Source organism: Fomitopsis serialis (genome assembly GCF_022376445.1).
Source record: "Fomitopsis serialis strain Sig1Antser10 chromosome Unknown B0H18scaffold_4, whole genome shotgun sequence".
NCBI lineage: Eukaryota > Fungi > Basidiomycota > Agaricomycetes > Polyporales > Fomitopsidaceae > Fomitopsis > Fomitopsis serialis.
Genome location: NW_025954964.1, coordinates 572,095 through 598,715, shown reverse-complemented (window position 1 = coordinate 598,715; position 26,621 = coordinate 572,095). Strand labels below are relative to the sequence as shown.

At 55.1% G+C, this 26,621-nt stretch overlaps 11 protein-coding genes across 11 annotated transcripts; 5 read left to right on the top strand and 6 right to left on the bottom strand.

Annotated features, from left to right (window-relative positions):
* Positions 1–1,220: 1,220 nt before the first annotated feature.
* B0H18DRAFT_975846 (mitochondrial carrier) lies at positions 1,221–2,663 on the bottom strand. The gene is made up of 6 exons (XM_048044111.1): positions 2,496–2,663; positions 2,333–2,445; positions 2,240–2,267; positions 2,007–2,181; positions 1,544–1,954; positions 1,221–1,482 (listed from the first exon to the last, which is right to left on the bottom strand). The coding sequence occupies exons 1-6, from the start codon at positions 2,599–2,601 to the stop codon at positions 1,326–1,328; spliced, it is 990 nt and encodes a 329-aa protein (XP_047899113.1). The 5' UTR covers positions 2,602–2,663; the 3' UTR covers positions 1,221–1,325.
* A 1,785-nt stretch (positions 2,664–4,448) lies between these two features.
* On the top strand, positions 4,449–8,340 carry B0H18DRAFT_951016 (P-loop containing nucleoside triphosphate hydrolase protein; the record flags this gene model as incomplete). The annotated part of the gene is made up of 12 exons (XM_048042001.1): positions 4,449–4,797; positions 4,986–5,651; positions 5,713–6,201; positions 6,251–6,335; positions 6,389–6,613; positions 6,662–6,680; positions 6,709–6,795; positions 6,875–6,934; positions 7,009–7,440; positions 7,491–7,610; positions 7,663–7,864; positions 7,895–8,340. The coding sequence occupies 12 exons, from the start codon at positions 4,449–4,451 to the stop codon at positions 8,338–8,340; spliced, it is 3,180 nt and encodes a 1,059-aa protein (XP_047899112.1).
* A 106-nt stretch (positions 8,341–8,446) lies between these two features.
* B0H18DRAFT_413535 (TRAPP complex subunit bet5) lies at positions 8,447–9,563 on the bottom strand. The gene is made up of 4 exons (XM_048037984.1): positions 9,501–9,563; positions 9,340–9,447; positions 8,887–9,255; positions 8,447–8,818 (listed from the first exon to the last, which is right to left on the bottom strand). Exons 2-4 carry the CDS (start codon positions 9,369–9,371, stop codon positions 8,554–8,556), a joined length of 666 nt encoding a protein of 221 aa, XP_047899111.1. The 5' UTR covers positions 9,372–9,447; positions 9,501–9,563; the 3' UTR covers positions 8,447–8,553.
* Positions 9,564–9,689: 126 nt separating this feature from the next.
* B0H18DRAFT_413517 (uncharacterized protein) lies at positions 9,690–11,443 on the bottom strand. Its single transcript, XM_048037983.1, has 7 exons — positions 11,154–11,443; positions 11,038–11,094; positions 10,883–10,986; positions 10,619–10,814; positions 10,438–10,557; positions 10,313–10,381; positions 9,690–10,252 (listed from the first exon to the last, which is right to left on the bottom strand). The coding sequence occupies exons 1-7, from the start codon at positions 11,172–11,174 to the stop codon at positions 10,064–10,066; spliced, it is 756 nt and encodes a 251-aa protein (XP_047899110.1). The 5' UTR covers positions 11,175–11,443; the 3' UTR covers positions 9,690–10,063.
* Positions 11,444–11,666: 223 nt separating this feature from the next.
* B0H18DRAFT_975822 (uncharacterized protein) lies at positions 11,667–13,609 on the bottom strand. The gene is made up of 10 exons (XM_048044110.1): positions 13,038–13,609; positions 12,894–12,986; positions 12,685–12,840; positions 12,623–12,655; positions 12,555–12,565; positions 12,480–12,520; positions 12,422–12,450; positions 12,208–12,372; positions 12,065–12,130; positions 11,667–12,006 (listed from the first exon to the last, which is right to left on the bottom strand). Exons 1-10 carry the CDS (start codon positions 13,273–13,275, stop codon positions 11,822–11,824), a joined length of 1,017 nt encoding a protein of 338 aa, XP_047899109.1. The 5' UTR covers positions 13,276–13,609; the 3' UTR covers positions 11,667–11,821.
* A 406-nt stretch (positions 13,610–14,015) lies between these two features.
* Positions 14,016–16,681, top strand: B0H18DRAFT_951014 (uncharacterized protein; the record flags this gene model as incomplete). Its single annotated transcript, XM_048042000.1, has 6 exons — positions 14,016–14,375; positions 14,463–15,618; positions 15,673–15,947; positions 16,003–16,131; positions 16,326–16,409; positions 16,472–16,681. 6 exons carry the CDS (start codon positions 14,016–14,018, stop codon positions 16,679–16,681), a joined length of 2,214 nt encoding a protein of 737 aa, XP_047899108.1.
* A 152-nt stretch (positions 16,682–16,833) lies between these two features.
* B0H18DRAFT_975819 (uncharacterized protein) lies at positions 16,834–17,719 on the bottom strand. Its single transcript, XM_048044109.1, has 4 exons — positions 17,411–17,719; positions 17,275–17,341; positions 17,111–17,222; positions 16,834–17,046 (listed from the first exon to the last, which is right to left on the bottom strand). Exons 1-3 carry the CDS (start codon positions 17,590–17,592, stop codon positions 17,187–17,189), a joined length of 285 nt encoding a protein of 94 aa, XP_047899107.1. The 5' UTR covers positions 17,593–17,719; the 3' UTR covers positions 16,834–17,046; positions 17,111–17,186.
* Positions 17,720–18,894: 1,175 nt separating this feature from the next.
* Positions 18,895–21,925, top strand: B0H18DRAFT_413416 (uncharacterized protein). Its single transcript, XM_048037981.1, has 7 exons — positions 18,895–18,952; positions 19,008–19,148; positions 19,274–19,572; positions 19,637–20,807; positions 20,864–21,135; positions 21,191–21,589; positions 21,653–21,925. Exons 2-7 carry the CDS (start codon positions 19,094–19,096, stop codon positions 21,827–21,829), a joined length of 2,373 nt encoding a protein of 790 aa, XP_047899106.1. The 5' UTR covers positions 18,895–18,952; positions 19,008–19,093; the 3' UTR covers positions 21,830–21,925.
* A 364-nt stretch (positions 21,926–22,289) lies between these two features.
* Positions 22,290–22,996, bottom strand: B0H18DRAFT_1114213 (uncharacterized protein; the record flags this gene model as incomplete). Its single annotated transcript, XM_048033093.1, has 3 exons — positions 22,290–22,414; positions 22,484–22,810; positions 22,882–22,996. 3 exons carry the CDS (start codon positions 22,994–22,996, stop codon positions 22,290–22,292), a joined length of 567 nt encoding a protein of 188 aa, XP_047899105.1.
* A 2,304-nt stretch (positions 22,997–25,300) lies between these two features.
* Positions 25,301–25,556, top strand: B0H18DRAFT_1114212 (uncharacterized protein; the record flags this gene model as incomplete). Its single annotated transcript, XM_048033092.1, has 2 exons — positions 25,301–25,435; positions 25,479–25,556. 2 exons carry the CDS (start codon positions 25,301–25,303, stop codon positions 25,554–25,556), a joined length of 213 nt encoding a protein of 70 aa, XP_047899104.1.
* A 36-nt stretch (positions 25,557–25,592) lies between these two features.
* B0H18DRAFT_1207065 (uncharacterized protein) lies at positions 25,593–26,059 on the top strand (the record flags this gene model as incomplete). The annotated part of the gene is made up of 2 exons (XM_048036202.1): positions 25,593–25,790; positions 25,848–26,059. The coding sequence occupies 2 exons, from the start codon at positions 25,593–25,595 to the stop codon at positions 25,935–25,937; spliced, it is 288 nt and encodes a 95-aa protein (XP_047899103.1). The 3' UTR covers positions 25,938–26,059.
* Positions 26,060–26,621: the final 562 nt, after the last annotated feature.

Genomic DNA, 26,621 nt, shown 5'->3' with positions numbered 1-26,621 from the left:
TTGCGCCAGAGGGCAATCAATGACGAACACCTAGGGTTGATGCATCATGTTCTGGCTTTGAGTTCAACGAGTCTCCAGCTAGGCTGGTGACACAGTGGGTTAGACTATGTTATCTGTGTCCTATCATCGTAAAATTGGGCATGAGGGTCTAGTGAACTTTTGAGAGAACACCTCGGAGAGCCCTGACCTGTTATGATTATGACCCGTGAACTTCCCGCTGGTCTCCTGGGGTTTAGATGAGATGCAACGAAAGGTGTGGGCACTAACGGGATGTGACAGCGTGGACGTCGGGCGAGAGTTCGCGCTATGTGTCGCCACCTGCGATATGAAGGGGCTTGGCGGCGCTCAGAGGTCGCGACGCAGGACGACAATAATGGTAATAATGGCTACCACTGACGATATCAGCACATCCCATATTTGGCTGAAGAAGGCGATAGACGGACGAGTCTGGAGGCTCCGTAATATGATCCTGCCGACTGGTAGTCGTACGGTAAACCCTCCCTTGATAGTTATGGAAGGAAACGACCAACTTCATCTCGGGAGACGACATCAATTTGTGGCATCCGCGTCATCCAAAAATGTGAGCTCGGACCCCTACCTGCAACCAGGGAAGATATCAGTTTGCAATGCACCTGCACGAGTTGAGACGCGGAGATCCACTCACCCTGAACGTGTCCCAACACGGCCGAGGCAGTAGCTGTCAGAGTCTGCCGTATAGCTCTTCGAGTAGCAAGGCTGCCGTACAGATCTTCGGCTCTATGTATGGCGCTCACAGTCACTCATCGACAGCACCCGGTCGACTATATGAAATGCGCCGTGTCTCAGGTTCAACATTCCAAACGAACCTCCGAGCTACTTACGTTTAACATTGACATAGCGCTGCAGACTAGTGGCCGATACGCGCCACTAACGTAGACCTAGGGTACTCGGGCCATGGTCTTGTGCGTGAACCTTGGAATCAGCCTGAGTACTGTAGAATCGGCGTAAGCAAGCTTCGGGACGAGGCCTCTGCCCATGGCCCCAGCGCTGCACCACGGGTACTACCCCACTGTGTAATAGTGATGATACTGTGCTGGGGGAACGAGATTCCCCAACTACCTGCGACATGTAGCCAGCATCAAGACAACGCAAGTCTTGCCACAGCACGTCTCCCTGACTGAGCTCGCAACTGGCCAGGCGCAAGCACGGTTCCAATGTCTCGCTCATCTGGACCTAATTCCATGCTCTCAGACAGTTTGAGCTTGTCGTACATGCAATACATACGAGAGATATGAACACTGTACATAACGAGACTAGAACCAGAAGACCTCACAGATTCGCTTTACTCAGGCCATTGCCGGCGCCGCAGTTGCGAGCGCGTTCCCAGCTCCGCCTAGTAATGTGATCCACCACGCTCGGTAGAGCGCAGTCCAACCTTCCTCTTCTATGATCCGCTTGGCGCAATCCGCGAAGCCGAGGTAAGGATCTTTCTCGTGACGCAGGCTGCAGATGATTATATGCACTTAGTCGTATGTTCATCAGAGTAAAAATAGCGATGACTGACCCAATGACATCTTCTTCAGCGCCCGCATACTCTGTGTATTCTTCGCCTTCAAGACCATCGCCTTCGACTTCCTGCTCCACCGAATTGAATTCGGGCGCAGCATGGTTACGCTGGATAGCGAGCTTCGTGGTGATCACCTCAATAGGGCAAAGGATGAACGTGCTCAGGACCTCGACGGCGAGATAGATTCCGAATTTGAAGGTGCTGAAGTCCGAACTTGGGTGCGGCAATAGCAGCGAACGAAGGCTAGACAGGAGGAGTGCCGTATAGGCGACGTGGAGCACTTCTGCCGTAAGCAGACCGGGCGTAAGGTAGAGCACCCAGGGTCGCTTGCGTTCCGTCGGAGTGAGTAGAATTCGGAGGGAATAGAGGGGACGGAAGTATGGCAGCTTGTAGGGAGTGGTGACCGACCTGGAAAATTCAATGAGTGTATACAGCTGACGCGCAGATGAGGCAGCCGTACCGATACGTTATGATGGCCGCTGGCAAAGACACCAGCATGGACAGTAGGCTGTACATCAGCGTCCCAAGAATGCCGCCCGCCGGAGGATCAACTCTGCCTGTTCGGCTTGCGGAATTTGCGTTCAGAACGGTCACAGCGAAAACGGTCAACACCAGACTGAACAGCAAGCTGGGCACTAATACGATGAATTCTATCAGAACAGTTGTTCAGAGGTGAGTGAGCACCGCACGCACTGAGACCCTTGTACAATCCAGCCCAGCCCTAGAGCGTTAACGAGTCAGTTTAGAGGGGTCGTACACAATTAAGCTGATGTTTCCATTATTCACCTCAAGACGCTTGACACGCCTCAGCATGCCGAAGAAGGATGTGACGACAGGGCCAGTGTGAGGCTCTATGTTGCCCTCTGCATCGAGTTGCAGTCCGCGTGGACTGTAATTCGCTGTGACTTGCGGTTCAGCCCACACAGAAACAACGACACTGCGTAGTTACCTCGCAAGCGAACCAATGCACCAGTCAGAGGTACTGTAATGAGCAGTGATATCCCAAGCGAGGCAGTGATGATGCCTGTCAGAACGGCGAAGTCGACGAAGCCCATGGCTGCGAAATGGGGGGAGGTGGTGGGTGTTGGAAGAGGTGAGGGTCTCGCCGGAGTGCCCGCCACAGCTGAGTACAGCCGGCAAGGCTGCGGAACTATGAGGCAGTCCACGTGATCCGAAGTCACTGCGCCGCAACCGCAGACGTGGCGGGCGCCTTCCTTCTTCCTCCCGACCACCATCTTGCCCTTATCAACCCTCACCATCGACCTCCTTTACGGTCTTCATGTCCTCCATTTCAAGCGTTCTTGATGCCTCTTGCCCATAAGATGTGCATCGATCTACTCATACGAAGATAGAAGTCGTCGGATGTTCATGTTAGTGCGACCTGATGTTTCTCACTGTCGCAACACGCTGACCCTCACCTGCCAGTTTCCGGAAATATATATGTATATATCGTCTATTCTGAAGCAATCAAGGGTGTCAAACGACGAGGGTGGAATCTCACTCGTGTATCCCTGCAGGACTCGGTTCGGTGGCGTTCCCCCAACACTGGGCGATTTTTCAGCAAGCTGATTGTGTCAGATATGTCGTCGTCTCTTCCGGTGCGCTCCATTTTGTCGCGACCGCACCCGAGATTTTTTGCATGTCTGGCAGATCTCCTGTGATGCTGTGAAAGCCCACATAATGGCGCGATGTGGGGGCCATCCTCATGTCCCAGGAACTGAGCCCCTTTCAGTGTGTGCGAACGTCTGCCAAGAGCCGTATATGCTTAACTATACCTGCTATGGCAACAGTCAGTGTGGTGAGTGGTATGCGAAGTCTGTCGCTTCTCATTCTTAACCTTGGGGCTTTTCTTCAGTCAGCCTGGCGTTCTGTCTCTGCGCATTGTCCTGCTCCGTGGTCCTGCTTTTGGGTCTCCCACCAACCGAACCAATATGCAGTGTGTTTTATGAGTTGTGAGTGACAGTCACTGTTCGCCTGCGACGATGGCCTCCTCTCGTGAGATTCCGAGATTCAATTCATCTCTTGGTCATTTTGCCCCCGTTGCTACCGTGCAATGCCATGGTTGGATAGTGTCGCGGGAGCAAGTCCGCGTCCTAATCCTTTTCGTCATCCTTTCCAATGCGCACTGTGCTGTTACGTCGAACCTACCTCTACATGTGTCGTATGCAGTACGGTTTGTTGCCTGGTAAGTACGCCAGTATACCATGAATTTCTATCGCTCACTCTCATGTCAGCTTGGCCGTTGTTTGCTCTGCTTCATGTCATTGTGACCGTCGGTCTCGGGAGTTGGTTACGTCCTCCCGCGTAGAGGTGCGATGCATGGAGCTTCGCGTGTATTTCCCCAAGCACTGCATCCTTACCCATATCACTTTGACCGTCCGTCGTGATTATATCTGTACATACACTATGTTGTCGTTTGAATATACAGAGAGATGTTTCCCTCCATGCTGCCTCCCGTGTGCCCCATGCCGACCATATCTGCTGAGAGAGTGTCCCCGACGTACGCCTCGTTCCAGTGCTGACTGACCTGCTCGTCTCTCTGTACTATACACTAACTACAGGTCATTGATATGCTGGTTTGCTTCGCAACGCAGCCTGCTGTGAGCCTATAGCCACAATTGTTTGACTCTCCGACCGCGGGCCACCTAATTAGAGTTTTGCTCTTGTCGCTCGCATCGCATCCCCCCGGCCGCCCTCCCTGGAGGCGAGATCGTCACTTCATTGCACCTCCCACATACATACCGGATGTCTTCAGGGCCCGTCACAGCTGCTAATAGAGTCAGTGCCCTATCGTTTTGGTCATAGTCATACGTGTCCTCACTGTGGTGCATCGCATCACTTCCGCTATCCCAGAAAGCAGCCTTGGAGCAACTCAAGTTCAAGAAAGTACAGAAGAAGCAGAATGCTTCCCAGGCCAATCCAACCATTCAGAAGGCTCTTCGTGGCGAGCAACCAGGCCACGGTCGACGGGCCGCCGTCTCAGTCGCGCGACGCGACGACATCATCGCGGTACTTCTCGACCGCCTCCGTACCGGCAGGCAACGTCTTGGTGCCAAACTCATCGCCCACACATTACGATTCTGCTCACCGCCCCCCTTCAACGTCATGGCAAGCCGACAGCACCGGTGACGAGATCCCGGGCTTGCCGCAAGCAGGGCCTCATTTTCGGTCATTCGCACCTCGCGTCGATCCCCTCTCGGCCCCCAGTGGATTTGTGACAGGAAGCAACGCGTCTCACGCGTCGTTCACGCGTCCGTGGGGTCAGAATGGGCGACGAAGGTCAGAGGCGGAGGATGAGGGGATGAGGAGCGTCCACGCAAGAGGCTGAACCGAGGCGAGTCTGAGGATCCCCTGGACTGCATCGGCAAGCCGGACTCTCCGGACGTACGCCGTCCTGCACAACCGAAACGCTTCGACGATTCCGTATCCATGTCGTCAGTATCTTCCGACGAGTCGCTTCCTGATGTTCAGGACATCGTCGCGGCTCCGTCGAGAGCACGCATCATTCGACGCATGCCGACGCCCCCTCCGCCACCGCCGTCGGAACCGCCTCCGCCCGACAAGGACTCAAGGTTCATCACCTTCAAGATCGTGAATATGTCTCATCCTCCAGACGTCATACTTGCTGCATGGCAGCAGGCTTCTGGTGATGAAGCCAAGGCAACAAGTCTACTAAACGACCCAGCCTTCAAGCCACCTTCGGCGACCGCGGCACCGGGGCGTGCCGTGAAGACTACCGCCGCTGGCGGACGCGTGAAGGAAATCGACGATGCCAACAAGGCCCAACGAGCTGCTGTTCGCGAGAAAGGCAAGAAATCCGTGATCTATCAGCGACCCCACGTAGAGAGCAAGCCTGCCGTAGCGACGCCGCCAGCGTCGACCTCTGCCGCACATCAAAACTCTCCCCGGACACCGAACAGTCCTCTAGTCGTCCAACCTCGCGCAAAACGACTGAAGAGAAAGGTCGTAGATTCAGAGTCGGAGGCCGAGTCCGATAGCGAGCCACCTACTCGTGCGAAACGTGCGAAGGACGAGTCTAGTGCTGAGCTTCGTGTATTGAAGTACTTCAATGCAACCTCCGTAGAGGGCCTGCAGGAACTGACAGGTCAGTACATCGTTAGTGCGTACATTCACTTGCCCATGATACTGACTGGTTTCTCCGTCAGGCTGCAGTGTCGAACAGGCCAACAAGATCATAGAGTCCCGTCCCTTCTCTTCGGTCGATGACCTGAGAACGAAGTTAGGTCAGGGAAAGAAGAAGGCAGGCCCGGCGGGCATCAGCCCTCGAATGATCGAGGACTGTCAGGCTATCTTCGAAGGCTATGGTAGAGTGGACAACATTCTTCAGGACTGTGAACAGATTGGTGCCGAGCTCAAGGCAGAGATTTCGCGTTGGACTGGTGGCAATTCCGCGAAAGCAGGGCGCGCCGGCGCATCCTCGTCTCGAGGTTCTTCTATCAGTGCCGCCGACGGCGATGGTGGTCTTGCCTTAACATCGCAGACTCTCGCAGATCGCAAACCGTCATACTACCTGAATTCGCAGCCGTCCTCGATCTCCAAGGATGTCCAACTGAAGGAGTACCAACTTATCGGCGTCAACTGGTTGAACCTTCTATACCGCAAGAAGTTGAGTTGCATCCTTGCAGATGAGATGGGTGAGCGCTCTACTACTTCGACCGTATGAGGATGCTGACTTCGACTCAGGTCTTGGCAAAACGATACAGGTCATCAGTTTCCTGACTCACTTGAAGGAGCAAGGACGCAAGGGCCCTCACCTGATCGTCGTGCCGTACGTGTTTCACTTCATTTCGTCGTGTTATGCTGATACGCAGTGATATACAGTTCGTCGACGTTGGAAAATTGGTGTCGCGAATTTCAGCGTTTCGCTCCTGATATCAGATTCAATACGTACTACGGTGCCAAGGATGAACGTCCAGCATTGCGTCAGGAGCTCCTCGATACCATGGCCAGTAAGGTGGACGATGGGTGGGAAGTCTTGATCACAACGTATAACCTCGCACAAGGGGACGAAAAAGACAAGAAGTTTTCCGTCGCATCGCATGGGATGTAGGTAACCTACGTGCGCTGTCGGCCATTCTGATTGTGTCGCCGCAGGCATGCGTCTTCGACGAGGGTCAGTTCTGAAGAACTTCCAATCTCAGCGCTATAAGACACTTCTTCGGTATGAGTCGAGATGGAGATTACTGTTGACGGGCACCCCACTTCAGAACAATCTTCAGGAACTAGTAGTAAGTCTCATTGCACCGCTGTTTCGCCCGCCGCGATGCTCAACGTCTTACAGTCTCTCATGAATTCATCCTGCCTCAGCAATTCGCTGATGATCTCGATTCCCTCCGCGCGGTCTTCAAGACCAAGGGTGACTCGAAGGTCACACTTCTTGCTCAGGAGCGTGTCTCAAGGGCGAAGAAAATGTTGACTCCGTTCGTCTTCGTCGACGAAAGGACCAAGTCCTCCAGGAATTGCCGAAGAAGAGTGAGAGGATCGAGTGGTGCGAAATGACGCCTATGCAACGAACCCTCTACAATGAAGCACTTCGACGATCAAGAAAGACCGTCTATGATCTGCAAGACGTTGTTGAGCCAGAACCAGAACCTGCTGGCCGTGGCAAGGCGAAGAAGACTCGCGCGAACGCCCGCACGAAGGACAAGATGTACCTCGAGAACAGTTCGAACGTGCTTATGGACCTACGAAAGGCCGCATCGCATCCTATGCTCTTCCGCCGGCGTTTTACGGACGCGATGCTCTCATCCATCGCCAGACTACTCCTGAAGGAACCGGATTTCAAGAAACGAGGCGCCGTCTTCCAGATTGTGAAGGAAGATATGGAGGTCATGACAGACGCTGAGCTGCAATTGTTCATGGCGACGCATAAGGTAGATTGACCTCTTTGTATTGCCCCGAGCCGTCCCTGATCTCCTCGCAGTCGACCCAGAGATACCTCCAGCCGGCTGATTGTTACCTGCAAGCGGGGAAAGTCAAGGTCCTCCTGAGCCTTCTCAACCAGTATCGAGCCGAACAGAGACGCATTCTGATCTTCTCTCAGGTACCCACTTTAACTTTTTCCTTGACCACGTCCAGCTGCTGACATTACGCAGTTTACGCAAATCCTCAATATCTTAGAGAAAGTCCTAGAGACCCAAGACATCAAATACCTGGTCTTGACCGGCTCCACTCCGGTGGACGTGCGACAGACCCTAGTCGACGAGTTCACAGAGAACGAGTCTATCACCGTCTTCCTGCTCTCTACCAAAGCTGGCGGTATGGGCATCAACTTGACCGCGCTAGCGTTGTCATCATGTGTGTATGCTTATGAACATCATTGGGCAGTTGTTGATCCTCCCGACGCATCCTCTAGGTTCGACCAGGACTTCAACCCGCACAACGATAGACAGGCGCAGGATCGCGCTTACCGGATAGGACAGAAGCGCGACGTGGACGTCGTCAAGCTCATCACGAAGGGCTCGATCGAAGAGGATATGCTCGCGCTTGGGCAGACGAAGCTTGCCCTTGATGAGGCCGTCGCTGGAGAGGAGGGCGAAGAGAAGGTCGAGCGAGAGGTGAAGACGTCGCTCATGAACGTTGTCCGGAGGAAACTAGAGACGCAAGCCGAAGAGCCTGAACAGGAGCCAGTGCCTGAGCCTGAACCTGAGCCTGAGTCAGAGCCGGGTCGCGCGGAGGAGCAGCAGGGCAAGGTGGTTGAGCAGGAAGAGGCCACGGAGGTAGATGATCTGGGAAGTCCGCTGAGCGCGATAGACGATGACGATGACGCATAGTGGAATAGTAGTTGGATTACATGCTCGTCATTATTTGCTTTCGGACCACATCTAATTTGCTGACATCGCACAACTTGTATCTATACGTACTATCTTACAGCAATATCGCATTGACGGATGGACCACCGACCAGATGTGTGTCTGGATGCCCATACGGCATGTGACGTGTCAACATGGCGTCGGTAAGCATTCCAGGAGTAGTGGATGCCACTGTCAATCGAATACAGTCAATCCTCGTACCATCCTGTCCGTGCTTAATCGGAAGAACTCGTTGTCGATTCCCTGTTCCTTCGAGTCCATGGGTGCGAGCGGGTTCCGGACGACATACTCCAGGAACGGGCCCGCGTATATCTGACGGAGGACGAAACGCAGCGAGTCGGCTTTGGGGTCGCTGAGTATGACGAACTTGTAGCCCGAGAGCGTCTCGTAGAGATGCAGCTTGTACGTCGACGTCGTATAGCTTACGAACTGGTCGTCCCTGTGTGCCCCGGCGAAGATGATTCGTCAACACGCAAGATTCGAGACATACGGCGGGACGTGACGGACCTGCCGGAGAGCTTCCTGGTCAAGTTTCTCAGCGAGAGCACGACGCCGTACACGAGCTTCGCCTCCTCGTCAAACGTGAGCGCCGCGCTCTGCTGCGACTGCGCCTGTTGCTGCGCGGGCGGGGGCGTGTTCGCGCGCGGCGGGGGGAGCGGCGATCGCGGTGCGTCCTCGTTGACCGCGACGACGACGCCCGTCGCGGAGTTGAGCGTGTTGCGCGGTGTGCCCCAGCGTGAGCCGGCTGCGTCGGGCGCGGGGTCCTCTTGCTTGGGGTAGACCGCGGCGGACACGGCGGGGAGGAGCCCACCCTCGAGTGCGGTGCGGGGCTTCGTGGTGCGGTGCCAGTCTTGGTAGTACACGCAGTTGCAATGCCTGCGATGCGCGTGCACGGTGCATGTTCCATGCGTGGCCGGGAGTGGTGAGTTTGCATTTCTGTGTGGGGACGTGTGTGCGCACCTATCGTAGATGTAGAGGCTGTAGATCGTCATCGTGCAGCTGATAGCGCAGTCAACTTGAAGATACTGTGTAGTCAAGATTTGTTCACGCCGGGATGATCGCGCAAACCTGTGTCAAAGTATGAGCATTCATCGCGTACTACGAGCATAGGATCGGCATACTAGCACTGACTCGCGACTACTTTATCCGGTTGACGCGCCGTGGGGGTGGACGTTCAGTACAAGTGCCAAGTTAGGCGAATGATGATCGAGGGAAGTTGATCCGCCTCCGAACCTACGAACTTCTACCAAGTATCTTACATCGTTCACACCGCCCTTAACCCAGTGGCTCTTACACACTCACAGCAACACCCCACACATGCGCCGGCCAAACGCAAGAAGATGTAATTTCACAAATGTGGTGGTACAGACACATGCACGGTAAAGGATGCTACACAACGAGAAGTACGGCGGGGCTCTATCCTGACCCACTTGCGACCGTGACCACAGGCCACCGGTCCGCTCACAGGAGCGCGAACTATGAACGGTGTAGCAAGCGCGAGGGGGATGAAGCGAGTGAAGGGAGGGCGAGACACTACAGACAAACAGACGGACTTGACACGGGGTGCCGGACTACATCGTCCGCGTACGGTAACGGTCCTCAATAACGGGAGAGGGACGTCAACGTCAAACAGGAACAGGGAACAGGGAACAGTCCGGATTTTCGTAGACGGGCGGAGAAAGGCTCATACGCGGTTCTCGCGCTCGCTCTTCTCATCCTCAGGTATGTAGAGCCCCGGCGCGGGCCCCGAGTACACGGGAATCTTCTCGTCGAATTGGTTGTACAGCGGCACGCCGGTGCCGGGCAGGTTGGCCGGCGGCTGGCCGTAGCTGTACGCGGCCGCGGAGGGATCCCGTGGCGCGTTGACCAAGTACTGTGGGTGGGCGTGTCAGCATGAGCGAAGTGGTCACCAGGGGAAAGCGGGGGTGCGTACCGTTGGGAGCGGCGCCCCGAAGGCGAAGTAGCTAGGCGGTGCGGCTCCGGGTACTGTGATGTTGAGGTGCTACGAGAAGTGCGACGGTTCAGCGGATGCGGACACGAGCAGGTATAGTCACGCACGATCGAAGTGCCCATGAACTGCGGGCGCGAAATTCGGTACGTGGGGAGCTCGACGTTCGGGCGGACGGCGCGGTCCTCTTGCTCGAACCGTTCGAGCATCCTGTTCACTTGTTTCTTGCCCTGCACACGCCCGCGTCGTCAATCAGAGGAGCGTGGCAGGTGAAAAGTGGGTAGGACGTACGGAAACCTTGAAGAGCCACATCGGGAGCCACATGAAGAGTATGATCCCGAAGAGGACGGCGAAGCTGACACCACGGGCCTCCCAGGCGCGGTTCGCCTCGGCGCGGACAAGGTCGAACCTCGTATCTATGTCCCCCTTGAGCGGGAGAATGCCCAACATGACGTAGAACATGGCGATGGGTACAGCGAACGTAGCGCTGGAAGCGATCACAGCAACATTACGTCAACGAACGTACGAGGAGGGTGTGAGAAGAAGGAGACGCACATGAAGGTGAGGACGCTCCAGGCGATGTCGAAGCGCGGGTTGATGTAGCGCGAACCCTTGCGAGTGACGGCGCGGATGCGGGCTTGCCAGGCATCGGCGGAGATCTGTGGGGCGCGTCAGGGAGTGCGGAATGAGATATGCCGAGCGACACGCACGTAGTTGGAGAGCTGGTAGGGGACCTGCTCCGGGGGAGGCCGGCCAATCGGAAGGTCCTGTGTGCGCAGCCATGCTTAAGCTGCGCGGTCCCTGGTAAGAGAATGTGTGAACTCACAAGAACGATGGAGTCCGGCATGTCGTCTGTCTGCTCTGCTAGTAGGGATGAAGACTAGAATGTAGGGTCTCGTCTCGCGAGCCGGGGAGCGGGGCGGTCACTGAGTTGGGCAGGAGAGCGCGGGTGGCGAGCACTTCAAGTTGGCAGTGTTTTGCTGGGGATGAAGGGGAAGGTGGAAGGTCGAACCGGTCGACGGCGTTGCTAGAACCTGAGAGCTAGCGTGCGGAAGAATGACAACGGTCCTGCCTGCAGGGATGAAAGGGCGCGGCCGGCTTATATGGTTGGGTGGTCGAGGGGAGGCGGGAGGCGCGCGGTGGCTGCAGGCACTGGTCCGTCGCCTTGGCACTCGCTGCGCCTGATCGAGGACAGGCGCCGGCTATTTCGACCGCCCAATTGAGATCGCCCCCGGTCTCCCCGCGATCCTTCCGCCAATTATCGCCCGACGGCCTCGCAACACCCTCCACGACCTCTATGCGAGGCGGAGCACGGCCAAGCGAGGTGGGCCGGCAGCCATTCGTGGGATCGAGGGTGCTCGCCCTCTACATATTTGATACATCATTCAAATGCAATGACATGACGAACGGCTCATGATTGTCAACTGAAGATACGAGGGGCACTGTCTATTGCCATCTTGCGGCCACTGCCAACTGCCTCACTGTTGGCTTCTGCTATGATATGGCCCGCATCCTGCCCACCGGTAGCCTGTAGAACCTCTGCGCAAAGTACTCCCGTGTCTCGCCCCAGCGGTCCTGGCCGCCCTCAAATACGTCCACGTCCGTCCACTCGATGTCGATGCCTACATCTGCCAGATGTAGCTCTGACACTCGTGTGTACACGTCGTAGAAGAGCGCATCTGTCAGGAAGGAGGGGTATCAGTGCCTGTCTGGCTGGGGCCGAAAACGCGTGCTTACTGGTGGCACCGAGGCCGTTGAAGAAACCGAAGCGCGATTCGGGCCCTGCGAGAGGTCTGGGACGTGCTGGAAGAAACTGTGCAGGTCTGTGTGCCGTCTGTTAACGAGCGAAGCCGACATGTCAACGGAGGTATGAAATTAACCTTTGTAGTCCTCCGAGAATGTGTCAGTATAGACAACGTCGAATCCACCGACGCCGAGCAGCTCCTCGCTCTCCACGAAATCTTGCCACTTGCCCTCGAGGATCCTGACGTTCGGCTTGTCGTACCACCCGAGGTCGCGCATGTGCGCGAGCACGTCCGGTGTGGCTCAATGATGACATGCAGAGATGGGGGCGCGGGAGTGCTTGGAAGAAACCGTCAACCTTAACGCAATGTGTGAGCGGTCTGTCACCCCTATCACCAAGGCGACTTACGATCCAAGTCCAAAGCCGACATTCAGGACCTTCAGTCCGCCCTCGGAGTTTCGTGTCATCGCACAGACGCTTCACGGTTTCCTGCACTTCGCACTGGCGCACTTAGGTCGCACGCCCTTCTCGATAGGTACGCAGTGACTCACTGATGCCGCGTTCCCAGCCCATCATGACGCCCACTTCCTCGCTGTCGCTGATTTGAGCAGACAGATCTCCTGACCGTTGTCGTCCTTTACGAATTTGAGCTTGGAGGACAGAAAGGCGTTTTGAGAGCCGGCCGCCGTTGTGTCTGTCGCTTGCAGAACCATGGAGAGCGGGCTCGTCGCGGGTGGTGTGCGTGATGCGAGCAGCGTAAGGAGCAGCTCTACATTTCCCGGGTGAGACAGAGACTAGATTACAGGGGTGGAAGTGGCACACCTGAGCGGATACCAGCGTCGCGTATGATGTTATAGCACGTCTCGTTGTTCATCGAGAGCACGATGTCCCCCGCGGTGTTATGCAAATTGTCCACTGCGCCACTTTGAGCTCCTCGTACGCAGACCAAACACTACCAACACTCACCAGCGTTCCAGACCGCGCCCTGTTCAATCAGATACTGAATGAGCTCCTCGTTCTCCGTATAGGCTGCGGCATGCAGCGCGGAGGTGCCTTCGTGGTCCTGGAACCACAGCGGCGCGCCGTCCTCGACCATTTTCCGAACGAGCGCGAGGGGCTGGTGCTCGAGGATGGCTTCGACGAGGGCCTGGCCGAACGCGACGAGCGCGTCGACTTCGTCGTTGTCCGAACCGTAGTCAGACATCCCGGGGAAGATGTGTTGTTCGCAGAGTGTGAGGGGCGCCGTGCAAAGTTTGGACTGTGCGAGGAAGTAAAAAGTTCAAGCTGGCGGACGGCGTCGATCGTCGATCGGGATCATCCCCATCACGACTCAGGCAAGAATGCGTTCCACGTGATCGCCTGATGCGTCTGCGGTGCTTCGACCAGGCGTTGACATTGAGGACTCCGAGTCTTGATCCCCCTTCGCTCTGCTATGCGCGCGTCGCGACAATCCAAGGGACAGGTCCCGTAAGTAGCGGGAGGAAAGGAACAGCCCAATCCAAGTCAAGACAGATTTCGGCCCCACTGCGGACGGTATCGCTGGTATGCCTGGTTTTGTTCTTTCGGGGTTCGTCCGAACATTTGGTACTCAGGTTCGGAGGCGAAAACAGTCCGCTCATCAGTGATCAGTGCCCTCACGTGCACCGGTTTCGCTCCTTGTGGAAGAGATTGCTCTACGTGGTTACGCATCTACCACATTCACCACATCGTAAGCACCGTTGCCGTATAGCTTCACAATCTGACGGTTGATTTTTTCGACCACTGACAGGCATCGGACACCACTTTTCAAGCGAGGTTTTCGATTGCTTGAAATCGATTGGACGCCTATGTCGCTCTCTAGCACGAAGAGAAGGAGGAGCTTCAATACAGACTCAGATGACTCGGACTCAGACGAAGACGTGCTATCTGGTGAGCATCACCTCCACTACTCACACCCCATCCACAATGGCAGACCCGACGATTTTGGACGCCAACAAACTCACACCTCACTATGCGTCGGTTGGTGGTGCTAATACGCTTGCAGCCAACAGCTCGGCTCAGCATGAACTCCTCAAGCCGGAGCTTCTGGGACACGTCAAATACGACGACCCCTCTGTCTTCAGGCGTCTTCAAATTTATGATGAAGCCGACGCCGACATCGATCACTGCCACGAGGAGTATCAAAAGCAACAGGGGCAGCACCTCCATAGGCTCCGCCAAATCTCAGGGGATATAAGCAAGGCTGTAAACAAGGAGGGCGACATACAGGACGACTCAAAGAAGAAGGTAGAGCGCGAGCACGAGAAGATGATGTACAATCCGTTGGTGGGGTGACTACTCCGAAACCCAAGTGATTGCTGTTACTCACCGCTTTCGTTCCATTTCCAGACAGACATCTTCACATTCTTGCAGAACTTTGGAAACGACAATGTCGGCGCGCTGCGCGAATTCAAGTTCGCTGTCAATACCGCCGTGCTCTTACCCCCGAGCCGTTGCGCCGAGGCCTATACTCCAGGTGTCGCTGAATTCCGCCCGGATTTCAACCTGCTCGATAAGACTGCAGATGGTCCTTTCTGGGATAGCTGTGCTGGATTCGCCGAGATCAAGGTCAAAGAGGAGGAGAACAGTCTTCCCCGCACCGAATCGTCGATAAAGGCAGCGATCCTCCAGTGTGCGGATTACGCGCGATACCATATGGCCTTTCGGCCGTTCTGGATCTTCAGTGTCACACTTCTCATCACGGGCACAGTCTTCCGGGTCATGATCGTGGACCGCGATGGCGTTGTTCTCTCCCCCCTCCACAGCATCTACGACGACAACAAGAGCCGCGATCCCGGGCGTCAGCCCGACGCAAAGACCTTCGTCCGTGTTGTCCGCGCACTCACGCGGCGCCTGACGGACTATCAACTGGGGCAAGATCCGTCTGTGACGCCAGTGACTCGCGACGAGCTTAGTGGATACTTGCAGGAGGGATCCTCTATCCCTGCTTCCGTCGAATCCGTGATTCACCTTGAGGGCGGAGACTACTACCCGTCCTACCGCATCAGCCGCTTCGGTAAAGACAGTGGGACGTGGTGTACGGTCGGGCCACCGATCTGGGTCTCCCTGTCGCTCCTTGGACGGGGTACGGAGGTGTGGCGTGTGGTCGAGCTCTGCCAGTCGGGGGGAAAGTGGGTTCTGACGGGCGACATTCACATATTGAAGTCCGCCTGGCGCAACCCTCTGAAGTTGGCCGAGACGGATGTGTATAATGTGATAGCGGGGCTCAAGCGCGAGGCCGATGACGCGGATGAGAGGACGAAGTCCGCGTCCGGAGCCGCTGATCAGGACAAGAAGCCCACGTTCCCTGCGGGTATCGCGACGCATCGGTATGGCAGCGATGTGTTCTACTACAAAGATCCTCAGACGTGGTCAAAGATCACCACTGCGAACCTCCGAGGTGACGCCGACGATCCGAACTGTCCTTCCAAGGCTCTCCATCGCATCATACTCCCGATGGTCGGACAGCCTCTTTGGAAGTACACTGATGAGCTCCAGCTGCTCAACGCATTTTACGCGATCGTCGAAGGTGCGTGCTCACGTCGCATGTACAGACCGTCTTAGTCGACTCATGATGCTTCAGCGCACCAATACCTGTGCGAGAAGGGAATTCTTCACCGCGACATCAGCGCCGGCAATATGCTCCTCTGGCCGGGTGGCGCCGCTGCGGGCTTTCTCTACGATTTTGACATGGCCGATGTCGTACGTTCGTTGATTGATCACCTCACCACCCAAGAAGCTGTTGGTCCTGTCAAGAGAGTTGTCGATTCCAGGTTCGGGAAGGCGGTGATGACAGAGGGTAGTGTCCGATCAAGGGTTGATTATACGACATCGAGACAACAAGGAGTGCCTGTGACGGTGAGTCATTAAGTGATTCGTCTCTTCCTGTTGTACTGACGACAGGTGCTTCTAGGGGACACTTCAGTTCATGGCTTTGGGATTGCTCCGAGCTGTTCACGCCGGAACTCAAGTGCCGCATGTGTCTGCACACGATCTTGAGTCCATTGCGTATGTCCTGGGCTACACAGTCTTGCGGCGCCTTGTCAGTACTCCGGGTTGTCCAGAAAGCCTCAACAAGGTCTTCGACACCCATTTTGGTGGCATGACAGTTGAAGCCATAATCAATGAACGAGCTGATGGACCACAGCCACTCTCCTGGGCCTATCGTCACGAAGATAATCAGATCGAAGAATTTGCGCTAGAGCATATGTCATGGGCTCTTCTCACACTGTTCAGGTCACTGCGAAGAAAGCTGGCAAGATTCTATACAGCTCGGGAAGACAGTCAAGAAGACCAGTTCATTTTCAAGTCCCTTTCCAAGTATAATGCAAGTTGCTTGTCACTTAGATTCATCACTTGCCATATTGCTAACTGTTTGTTAGGTCCATGAGGATGATCAACATGATGAGGAGCCCATAACTCATGCATTCTTCTTGAATTTATTGAAACAAGCTATCAACACATTGCAGCAAAATCCATGGATGGTGAAGAAGTTCAATCCTGAGGTGGATACCTTGAGGCCTCTGTCTACACCTCAGTCAGGCTCTGACAAGCCTTCCAAGAAGAGAGCTAGGGTAAACAAGACAGGATAGTCGGAGCTCACCAGTTGGCATTTTCATGGAACAGGAGATGGATGGATTGAGATGTAGTGATGTGTATCAATTGAATGGAGCTGTACAATTAGCCTTGCTCTACATGTGAATCATATATTGGTTCCTGAACAGTCATACCCGAGTACAGAGAGCCAATGAGACAAATGGCTATAACATGGTACAGGAGTCCGCTACGTACAGCAGTTGATGGACACTGTCATGTATCCCAGTTCAAGTTGCGTGATTGAGTTTGGTCGACAACTGTCATAGCATTGAGGCTCTAGTATGCATGCGACATAAGGAAATCTTTATTAGGCCTTACTGCTTTACATCCCGGACACTCGAAATGTGTCTCATCGCGACGCCTCACATCGTCGGGCATGAAGGAAGATTATTGTGTGAGCTTCCTTATGCCGTGATGTGACCTACATAGAGTGATTGTTCGCGTACATCCATCCTTTCTCGCGCAAGCCCCGAGACAACTAAGACTTACAATATCTCCTTCCTAGGCCTGCAGATGGCAGTGCATGAGTTGTGTTGCCTACAGCAGGCATGTCAATTAGCGAAGGCGCTATCACAAACGAAATGCGTACTGAGCTGTTGTGGCCGGACGCCTTCACGTGGCTTGTCGTGCCGAGCGACGATGTTGTTCGTGGAGATCTTACCGGGATCGACGTCGATTCGACCGAATCCATTTATGTAGTTCACGAGAGAGGGTAGAGACCTTACCGAGGAAGTTGATAAACCAGATGATGCCCTGACTGAAGGTCTTGGGCTTGTAGGGGACGTCGAGCGCCACGCTTCAAGTTGAGAGCGACGATGCTGTTGCTCGAGCGATTGCCCTTGAAGACCTTCGACTTGGTCGGTGTCTCCGAAGCGTTCGCGCGGACCTCGTGCAAGCCTGCTAGCATTTCGACAGTCGACGGCCGACGACAGAAGCCCTGCGTTGTTGCGGAGGCGATGAAGTCAGCCGGATGGATCGTGCACAGCGATAGACGAGCTCATCAAACGAGTGCTGGCCAATCTAGACGAGCTGCATGGCGCGAACGTCCGACAACCATGATGCACGTCGTCAGCGAGCGAATGAAGGAACACGTGCTCCGGTTCGGTGGTTGACGCACTGGCATCAATGATCATTGGTAGCAAACACGTTGAGCCCCGGGTCGCTATACTGAAAACGTAGGCCCGTCAGCTTGTGTAGGTACCGGCCATACTCGACGATGTCTGCACGCCATAGAATCCGTTGTACCACTGCCCGACGAGCGCGAGGAGAATGAGCCACATGGGCAGGTTCTGCACCCCTGCAGCCTGTCTCGTCTTGAAGCCTCGCCTGATATGAACGGCCAGCATTGAGCACATCATGACATCCGAGAACGGATACCTGCATTTGGTACTGGTACTGGCGCACTTAGGTCGCGGGTTTTCTGCCGACAATGCATGCAGTAGGACGTTCCTTGTTGATCCTGAAACCTGATACTCACTTCGCCGCTGACCTTCAAGCTAAGGAGACAGGTCTCCTGGTTAAAGGTGTTCATCACGAATCTGAGCTTGAGGAAAGGGAAGCGGCTTAATAATGGCGATGATATCCCGCGCTTGCCGCGAGTAAAGAGAGAAGTATAAGAGCGCGTGTGCATTACTACATGTGAAACTAAACAGGAAAGAAGGGATGGAAGTGGTGCACACATATAGCGTTCTAACAAGTACCTTGTTAGTCATCCACTCGGCATGACATTCCCTGCGGTACTGTGCACTTTGACCACTGCGCGCCGCACCCTGTCAACCCAGAACGAAATCACAACTCCACCAGCGCTCGGAACCGTACCCTGCTTCAACGAGTAACGACTGAGCTCTTTGTAGACGGTATAGGTGGCCGCACGCAGTAACGGAGGTGCTTCCCTGGCATAGTCTTGATACCACTGCGCCGCCCGCGACCATTCTTTGGAATAAGCGCGTCAACCTCGTCGCGGTTGTCCATGTCGTACTGTAGAGTCCGATGTCCCGGCGGAGAGGGGGTGTGTCAGCAGAGAGAGAGACGTTCAATAATTTTGGGACCGCAGACGGGTTGCAAGACTCGGAGGTCCCGGTCAGGCCTCAGGAGAGCGTTTGACGGATCGGGATCATCATCAAGTTCAGTTGGGAAGGAATGAACTGCACGTGATCGCGACGCGTCAATGTGCATCGCGGTTGGATTCTTGGAACACGGTCGCGAACGTTGAAGACTCTGAGAGTCACTCTGGACTCGGAGTCGGACTCAAAAGGTTGTCACCAACGGTTTGTTATGCTCCTTCAAGAGCAGTCTAAGGATTGACTTTTCGGCAAATGACAGGCGTTGAGGACTCCTCGCGATCAATCGACGGGAATCGTGACGACGACTCCAGTCACGCCCTAGTGCCCCCTATACTGCTCCGAAGCATGAAGAGAAAGGTCAATTGTGACGACCCCACATCTAACGAAGACGGACTAATTGGTGAGCGCATTGATTACTAATACATCCATCGCTGGCGGCTCTGCCAGAGGCGAGATCGATATCAAGACATCTCGAGTTTAATTCTCATGATCATCCGTGCGCTGGTGGCACTCACATATTTTCAGTCCATAGCTCAACTCAGCACGAGATCCTTCTGAAGGAATTTGTGGGACGCGTCAAGTATGATGACCCTTCTGTCTTCAGGCGTCTTCGGATTGACGAGGAAGACGACGCCGACATTGATCGCTGCCACGAGAAATATCAAGCGGAGCAGGAACATCAGCTTCATAGACTTCGCCAAGTCTCGACAAATCTGAGCAAGGCGCTGCAAGAGGAGGACGACATACCTGACTACGGCCCGTTCAAGGAGAGATGGCACAGAATGGTGGAGAAGGATCACGAAGAGGATATGTGTGAACCGCTGGTAGGCACATGCGTTCCGGATCAGCAGTATGTGCTAACAACCACCGTGTTCATTCCAATTCTAGGCAAATATCTTCGCATTCCTACAAAGCAACAATGACAACGCCGCGTTGCGCAGATTTAAGTGCGCTGCTGATATGGCCATGTTTCTGCCTTCAGAGCGTGCTGCCGAGGCCTATTCTCCGAGCATCTCTGGATCCCGCCCGGATTTCGCACTGGTTGATAGAACCACAGACTGTCTATCCTGGGATAGCTGCGTTGGATTTGCCAAGATCGAGGTCAGAGAGGAGGAAAACGATCCTCCCCATGACGAATCCTCGGTGAGGCTAGCAGTCCTCCAGTGTGCGAATCACGCACGATATCATATGGCCTTGCGGCCGTTCTGGATCTTCAGCGTCACACTGCTCATCACAGGCACGGTCTTCCGGGTCATGATCGTGGACCGCGATGGCGTTGTTCTCTCTCCCCTCCACAGCATCTACGACGACAACAAGAGCCGCGAGCCCGGGCGTCCGCGCGACGCAAAGACCTTCGTCCGTGTTGTCCGCGCACTCACGCGGCGCCTGACGGACAGTCAACTGGGGCAAGATCCGTCTGTGACGCCAGTGACTCGCGACGAGCTTAGCGGGTACATGCAGGAGCCCTCTATCCCTCCTTCCGTCCGATCCGAAATCCACCTTGAGGGCGGAGACTACTACGCGTCCTACCGCATCAGCCGCTTCGGTAAAGACAGTGGGACGTGGTGTACGGTCGGGCCACCGATCTGGGTCTCCCTGTCGCTCCTTGGACGGGGTACGGAGGTGTGGCGTGTGGTCGAGCTCTACCAGTCGAAGGGAAAGTGGGCTCTGAAGGGCGACATTCACGTATTGAAGTCCGCCTGGCGCAACCCTCTGAAATTGGCCGAGACGGATGTGTATAATCTGATAACGGGGTTCAAGCGCGAGGCCGATGACGCGGACAGGAGGACGCAGTCTGCGTCCGGAGCCGCTGAGCAGGACGAGAAGCCCACGTTCCCTGCGGGTATCGCGACGCATCGGTATGGCAGCGATGTGTTCTACTACAAAGATCCTCAGACGTGGTCGAAGATCACCACTGCGAACCTCCGAGGTGACGCCGACGATCCGAACTGTCCTTCCAAGGCTCTCCATCGCATCATACTCCCGATGGTCGGACAGCCTCTTTGGAAGTACACTGATGAGCTCCAGCTGCTCAACGCATTTTACGCGATCGTCGAAGGTGTGTGTGCTCACGTCGCATGCACAGACCGTCTCCGTCAGCTCACGATGCTTCAGCGCACCAGTATCTGTGCGAGAAGGGAATTCTTCACCGCGACATCAGCGCCGGCAATATGCTCCTCTGGCCGGGTGGCGCCGCTGCGGGGTTTCTCTACGACTTTGACATGGCCCACGTCGACCGTCTGTTGATTGATCACCTCACCATTCACGAAGCTGTTGATCCGGTCAAGAGAGGCGTCGATTCCAGTGGGAAGGCGGTGATGACAGAGGGTAGTGTCCGATCAAGGGTTGATTATACGACATCGAGACAACAAGGAGTGCCTGTGACGGTGAGTCATTAAGTGATTCGTCTCTTCCTGTTGTACTGACGACAGGTGCTTCTAGGGGACACTTCAGTTCATGGCTTTGGAGTTGCTCCGAGCTGTTCAGGCTGGAACTCGAGTGCCGCGTCGGTCTTCATACGATCTTGAGTCGATCGCGTATGTCTTGGGTTACACGGTCTTGCGACGCCTTGTCAGTATTCCGGGTTGTCCAGAAAGCCTCGACAAGGCCTTCGTGGATCATTTTGGCGGTGTGACAATCACAGACATTATACAACAACGAATTGCTGGACCACAGCCACTTGCCTGGATGTATCATGGAGATGAAGAGAGGAAGGTGTTCGTGAGGAAGCACCTGTCGAAGCCTCTTTCCATGGTGATCACAGCTTTGCAAGAGAAGTTGAAGAAGGCCCATGAAGCCAAGGATAGCAACGAAAAGGCAGATCACTATGCCCAGTATGATGTGAGTTCTTCGTTGCTTTCAATTACTGACTGACTGCCTGTCATGTTGCTGACCATTTGTTAGGATGAGGACACTGCTCAGCTTGACGAGGAGCCCGTCACTCATATGTTCTTCCTGAACTCAGTGAAACAAGCTATCGACATACTGCAGCGGAATCCAGCAATGGTCAGGAGGTTCGACCCAGATGTAAATACTCTGAGGCCTCTGTCCACGACGTTGACCAATAAAGTGAGCCCGTGACACAAGGAGACTGATACAATTTGACGACGTCCCGGATACTAACTCGAACTGCGTCACGTCGGAAGGATTACATCACGCCTTGCTCGCGCAGTCTTTCTGTACATAACCACGTTTTCCATTCGTCACGCAAGCCCGAGAGAAGCTATCCCTTCCCGTGCTTCTAATGATAGTGTCTGAGTCGTATACAGAAGAATGCCGATCAGCTCAAATTACCACCGCAGAGGCGCACGTATACCGAGCCGTCATGGCCAGACATCCTCCGGCTTGTCAGGTCGTGCAAACCTTCTCGCGAGAACCCTGCCCAGTTCGACGTCCATTCGCTCTATTTTATCCATTTGTAGCACGCCGAGGGTCACGGGCATGGGCTTAGAGAAGTTGACTATGTACCCTCAAAGTTTCAATTTAGTAAGCGCCTCCGATTCAAAGCGTTCGGACCTACCCCTGCACGCAGATGTTAGCGTCACGACGGTCGACGACGCGAGATACGCATTGTTGCGGAAGCGATGAAGTCAGCTAGGACGGGTTGTGTACCGCGAGCTGATATGTAAAGCGCGTTCTGGCCATTCGTGCCCGCCCGGCCGTGCCCTAGATGATGCTGCATAGCGCGGACGCCGGTCAACCGCAATACACGCCAGCGAATGATGGGACACGTACCCTGCTCTGAAAAGTTGAGGCACTGACCGCCTTTGATGACTCTCGACGTGGCCGTTGGGCCCCGTGTCGTCATACTGAAAGTGTCGTCCGCCGGCTTGTGCAAGCACTGGTCACACGGGAGAATGAACTGTGTCACCAAGAAGTCGCTGTACCACGGCCTGACAAGCGCGAGGAGAACGGGCATCACGGGCGAGTTATGCGACGCGGCCTTCAAGTGCTTGTCCGTGTAGTACGCCCTCCCGGAGTTCTCCTCGAGCCTGTCGTATCGAGCAACGAGCGCGATGGAACCTCCAATGGCTCTACCCGTCGCATGCGGGGCTCCTGGATCTAGTAGTAGTTGAAGTTGCGGGTCGCGACGCGGAAGACGGCGCACTCCTCGGACATCTTAATATGTTCACCGTTGACCGTCAACGTCCGGCGAGCCTTCGGGAGAGGCAGGTTGCAGGAGCTGTTTTGACGGCATCCAGATATCGAGGTGTCGAGATGCTTGGAGAAGGACGTCGGTTTTGACATGTTCAGTGAAGTATGCTCTTTGCGGGACACCGACGGGACTTACGGTCCCATCGCCGAAGCTGATGTTCGGGACCTCCAGTCCGCCTCATCGCGCACTCAGCTTGCACATCCTCCGCCGACAAGGCATTCAGTAGGACCCAATGTGCCCGAATTTATCATAATGCACCATCACCATCGCTGACTTTGAATGAGACCGTTAGAGCGCCTGGCCAAGCGCCGTGACGCGATTTCCACTAATTGAAGTTTGGAGGGGGGGACGACTCACATCCGCCACTTGCAGCACCATAGACAGGGAGCCTGTCGCGGTCGGTAACCATGAAGCAAGGCGGAGCTCTGCAGTCCTGCGGGTATGAAACAGGCAGGATCAGAGATATTAAAACGGCGTGACTCGGCCGTACCTGAGGTGCTTGGCACATAGATACCCGTTTCGCGCATGCCACGCGTTAGTCATAGGAAGCACGACATCCACTGCAGTGTTGTGCAAGTTGAACACTGCGCCGCACTGAGCCCCGCCGCCGCAGAATGAAATCACTGAGGTTCGCTACATAGCACTCAAGAACGCCGCCGAATAAGCTCTTTGTTGTCCGTCTAGACGAGTGCGTGCAGCCTTCGTGGTCTTGGTACCACCAAAGCGCGTCGAGCTGGTCGGATTCCCGTTGTCCGGGGCCTCCGAGCTGTAGTCCGAATCGCGGAGAACTTGAACAGAGGGCGGTGTGTCAGCAGAGCCGCCGATCAGGATTGCCCTCATCACAGAAAGTCGGATCCACGGGGAGAAACGTTCCCGGAACGGGGAACGGGGAACGCGGAACATCACGCACCGTGACGACGTGTGACACCTTCGTTTATAGTGCTGCCACTCTCCTGCGGTTGCATTATAGTAATCTATAGTAATTGACCGTTCGGATCTTTATACATAGTGGTTCGTAGTAATCACAATATCTTGTGGGCCATTGTTTGGTTGTTAGGTCACAACGCACTACGCAGTGGGTGTGGTTAGCCAATTAAGGGTATTTCCTGATATGGAGAATATGCCCAATCAGGCAATGCTCGCTGGGCCACATTGGATCACGTGCTGAGTGCTGTCCCCGCCAGTGAGTATGAACCTGTATGAACGTCGAGTTATTAATAGCTTGTGATTCATCTATGGCAGTGAAAATACACCTACTGGTACTCAGTAGTCTATACTCTGCTGATGCTAGTACGATTGGGTTTTTACAGCTTTATGTGTGACAGAGTCGGGACTCGGTGTATTAGTAAGCATTCTAGTAAGTATCTAAGTACGTACTATTGACTTCCGGGTTTGGAAATTCGTGCTTATGACATAGGCCACTACATACGCTTTGCCCTCTGTCACTATGTGACCAGCGTTCCTAGGGGCGTTCCGCAGAAGCGTTCCCGGAACGCGTTCCGGGAACGTATCTCCCAGTCGATCGGACGTTCTCCCTCATCAGGAGAACGCTCCACGTGACCGCGTCAATAGTCCGAGTCCGCACGAGTGACCGATTGACCAGTCGCGCATGATTGCGCAGTGGGGGAAGAGGGAGGAGGAGGAGGAGCTGCGACTGGGCCCACATCCCAGTCTCCGCGAGCATCACGCATGCCTCGGATCGTGACAGTCTCTGTCAAGATCTTCAATTCTTTCAAGTTCGTAGGCTCAGCACCCTTCTTCTCCGCTGCACCAGGGTTGTACGGCAAGCATGGTTCAACACGCGCTCATTTAATGTCTTTTGATACAGGCTCTAGAGCAGACGAATCATCGGTCAGGCTGGACTGCATCCCAACGGTGTGTACGCCCCCTGCTCTCGTTGCACGTCAGCCGCCAACCACTCTGCACACAGGCAAGAGGATCTTTTTTGACCTCGGTCTCCGGAAGGACGTCTCTACTGCCTCCAAGCTATGACAGGCTAATCTCGCGAGCGGGCAACACATCATGGAGTACGGTCCTGACGTCGCGGAAACTCTCGTTGAGTATGGGATAGACCTCAAGAATATCAATGCGGTGATTTGGAGGCATGTATTTGCCACGTTCTTGTTGCGCTGAGCACTTCTCCTTGTCTCCTTCCCCCTGGCCCAGAGCCGGATTGGCATCGCTACTAGTCACCCTCTGGCATTGACCACGTCGGCAACCCGTCGACTTTCCCTCCGACAACTGCGCTCGTCGTAGGTGCCGGTACCCAGGTGAGCCTATCTATACAGTAATTCCGCCCATTACACCGTACATCCGTCTACACGCCCGCCTAACTAATGCCAATAATCATTCCATCAGGCTGCATTCCGCCCTGGCTATCCTCTCAACCCGAGGCTATGTTCCCCGAATCCGACTTCCTCGGACGCGACGTCATCGAGATCCCCTTCGGTAATGACGCGCCGCTTGTCGGCGGCCTAAAAAGTTACGACTACTTCGGCGACGGGAGCTTCTACCTCCTCGAAGCACCCGGGGTACGTCTCCCCACATATCCCGTCCAGTCCGATCCACGAGAAGCTCACCCCCGCTATCCTGCACTGCGTCGGCCACATGCTCGGCCTAGCCCGCACGACGCCCTCACCCGCCGCAACCTGAATCCTCATCGGTGGCGACGCCGCGCACCACCCCGCGATGCTCCGGCCCTCGCCCCACGTCCCCCTCCCTGTCGAGCTCGAGCCGCTCGTCCCCGCATCCCTCCGTGAGTGCGCCCGCGACGCGCCGTTCCTTGCGCCCGCGGACCGTGCCGTCGCTGTCCACGATGACTGGGAAAAGACGCGCGACACGCTCGAGGTCGTCATCGCGCTCGACGCGAGTCCGGACGTGTGGATGGTCCTGAGCCATGATGGGAGCATGGACGCGGATGCGAAGATGAGGTGGCTGCCGTAGGAGGCGAATGGGTGGAAGACGGAGGGCGTGAAGGAGGTTTCGAGGTGGAAGTATCTGGAGAAAGAGAACAAGGCGAATAGGCGGGAGTGAGGTATCTGCGTGGCGAGGGGATTATCAGGTCAGGAGCAATAGCAGTCTGCACGCATCCTTGTATTATACGGTGAGCTTCGTGTCCGGGGCTCCGTCGTTAATCAACGGATACTTTGCATTGAGAGCTACAACAGTGCGACTGCGACGACGACACTCTTGCTCTTGAAGGCTGAACAAGATTCCCTCATAAAGAGAACGTTAACGTGTACTGGCCACGACGGCCCAGCTCAAGAGTCCATACAACGCTCGTATAGACTGTCGAGGATCCTCCTCGCGCACAATATTCCGTGATTCGCCGACCACCGTAAGTGCAGAAGTTGCATTCACTGTGTGATCGTTCTCCACGTCCGCACTGAGTGGGCGCAGATACGGCCGTTCGGGTCATCCAAGTTTCTAAGTACAAGCACAAGATCTTCAGTCAGGGCGTCATCTGTTTAAACAACTTCCTCGGTAAGATTTCTACCTTCTCTCGCAAACTACATAAACGGATAAGGTCGAATTGACGTCGATCCCGATAAGATTTCCATGAACAACATCGTCACTCGGCACGACAAGCCAGATGAAGGCGTCCGGCCACAACAACTTAGTACGCATTGTTTTTGTGATAACGCCTTCGCTACTTGACATGCTTCTTTTTTGATGCCTCACGATGTGACGCATCGCGATGAGACGCTTTTGGAGTGT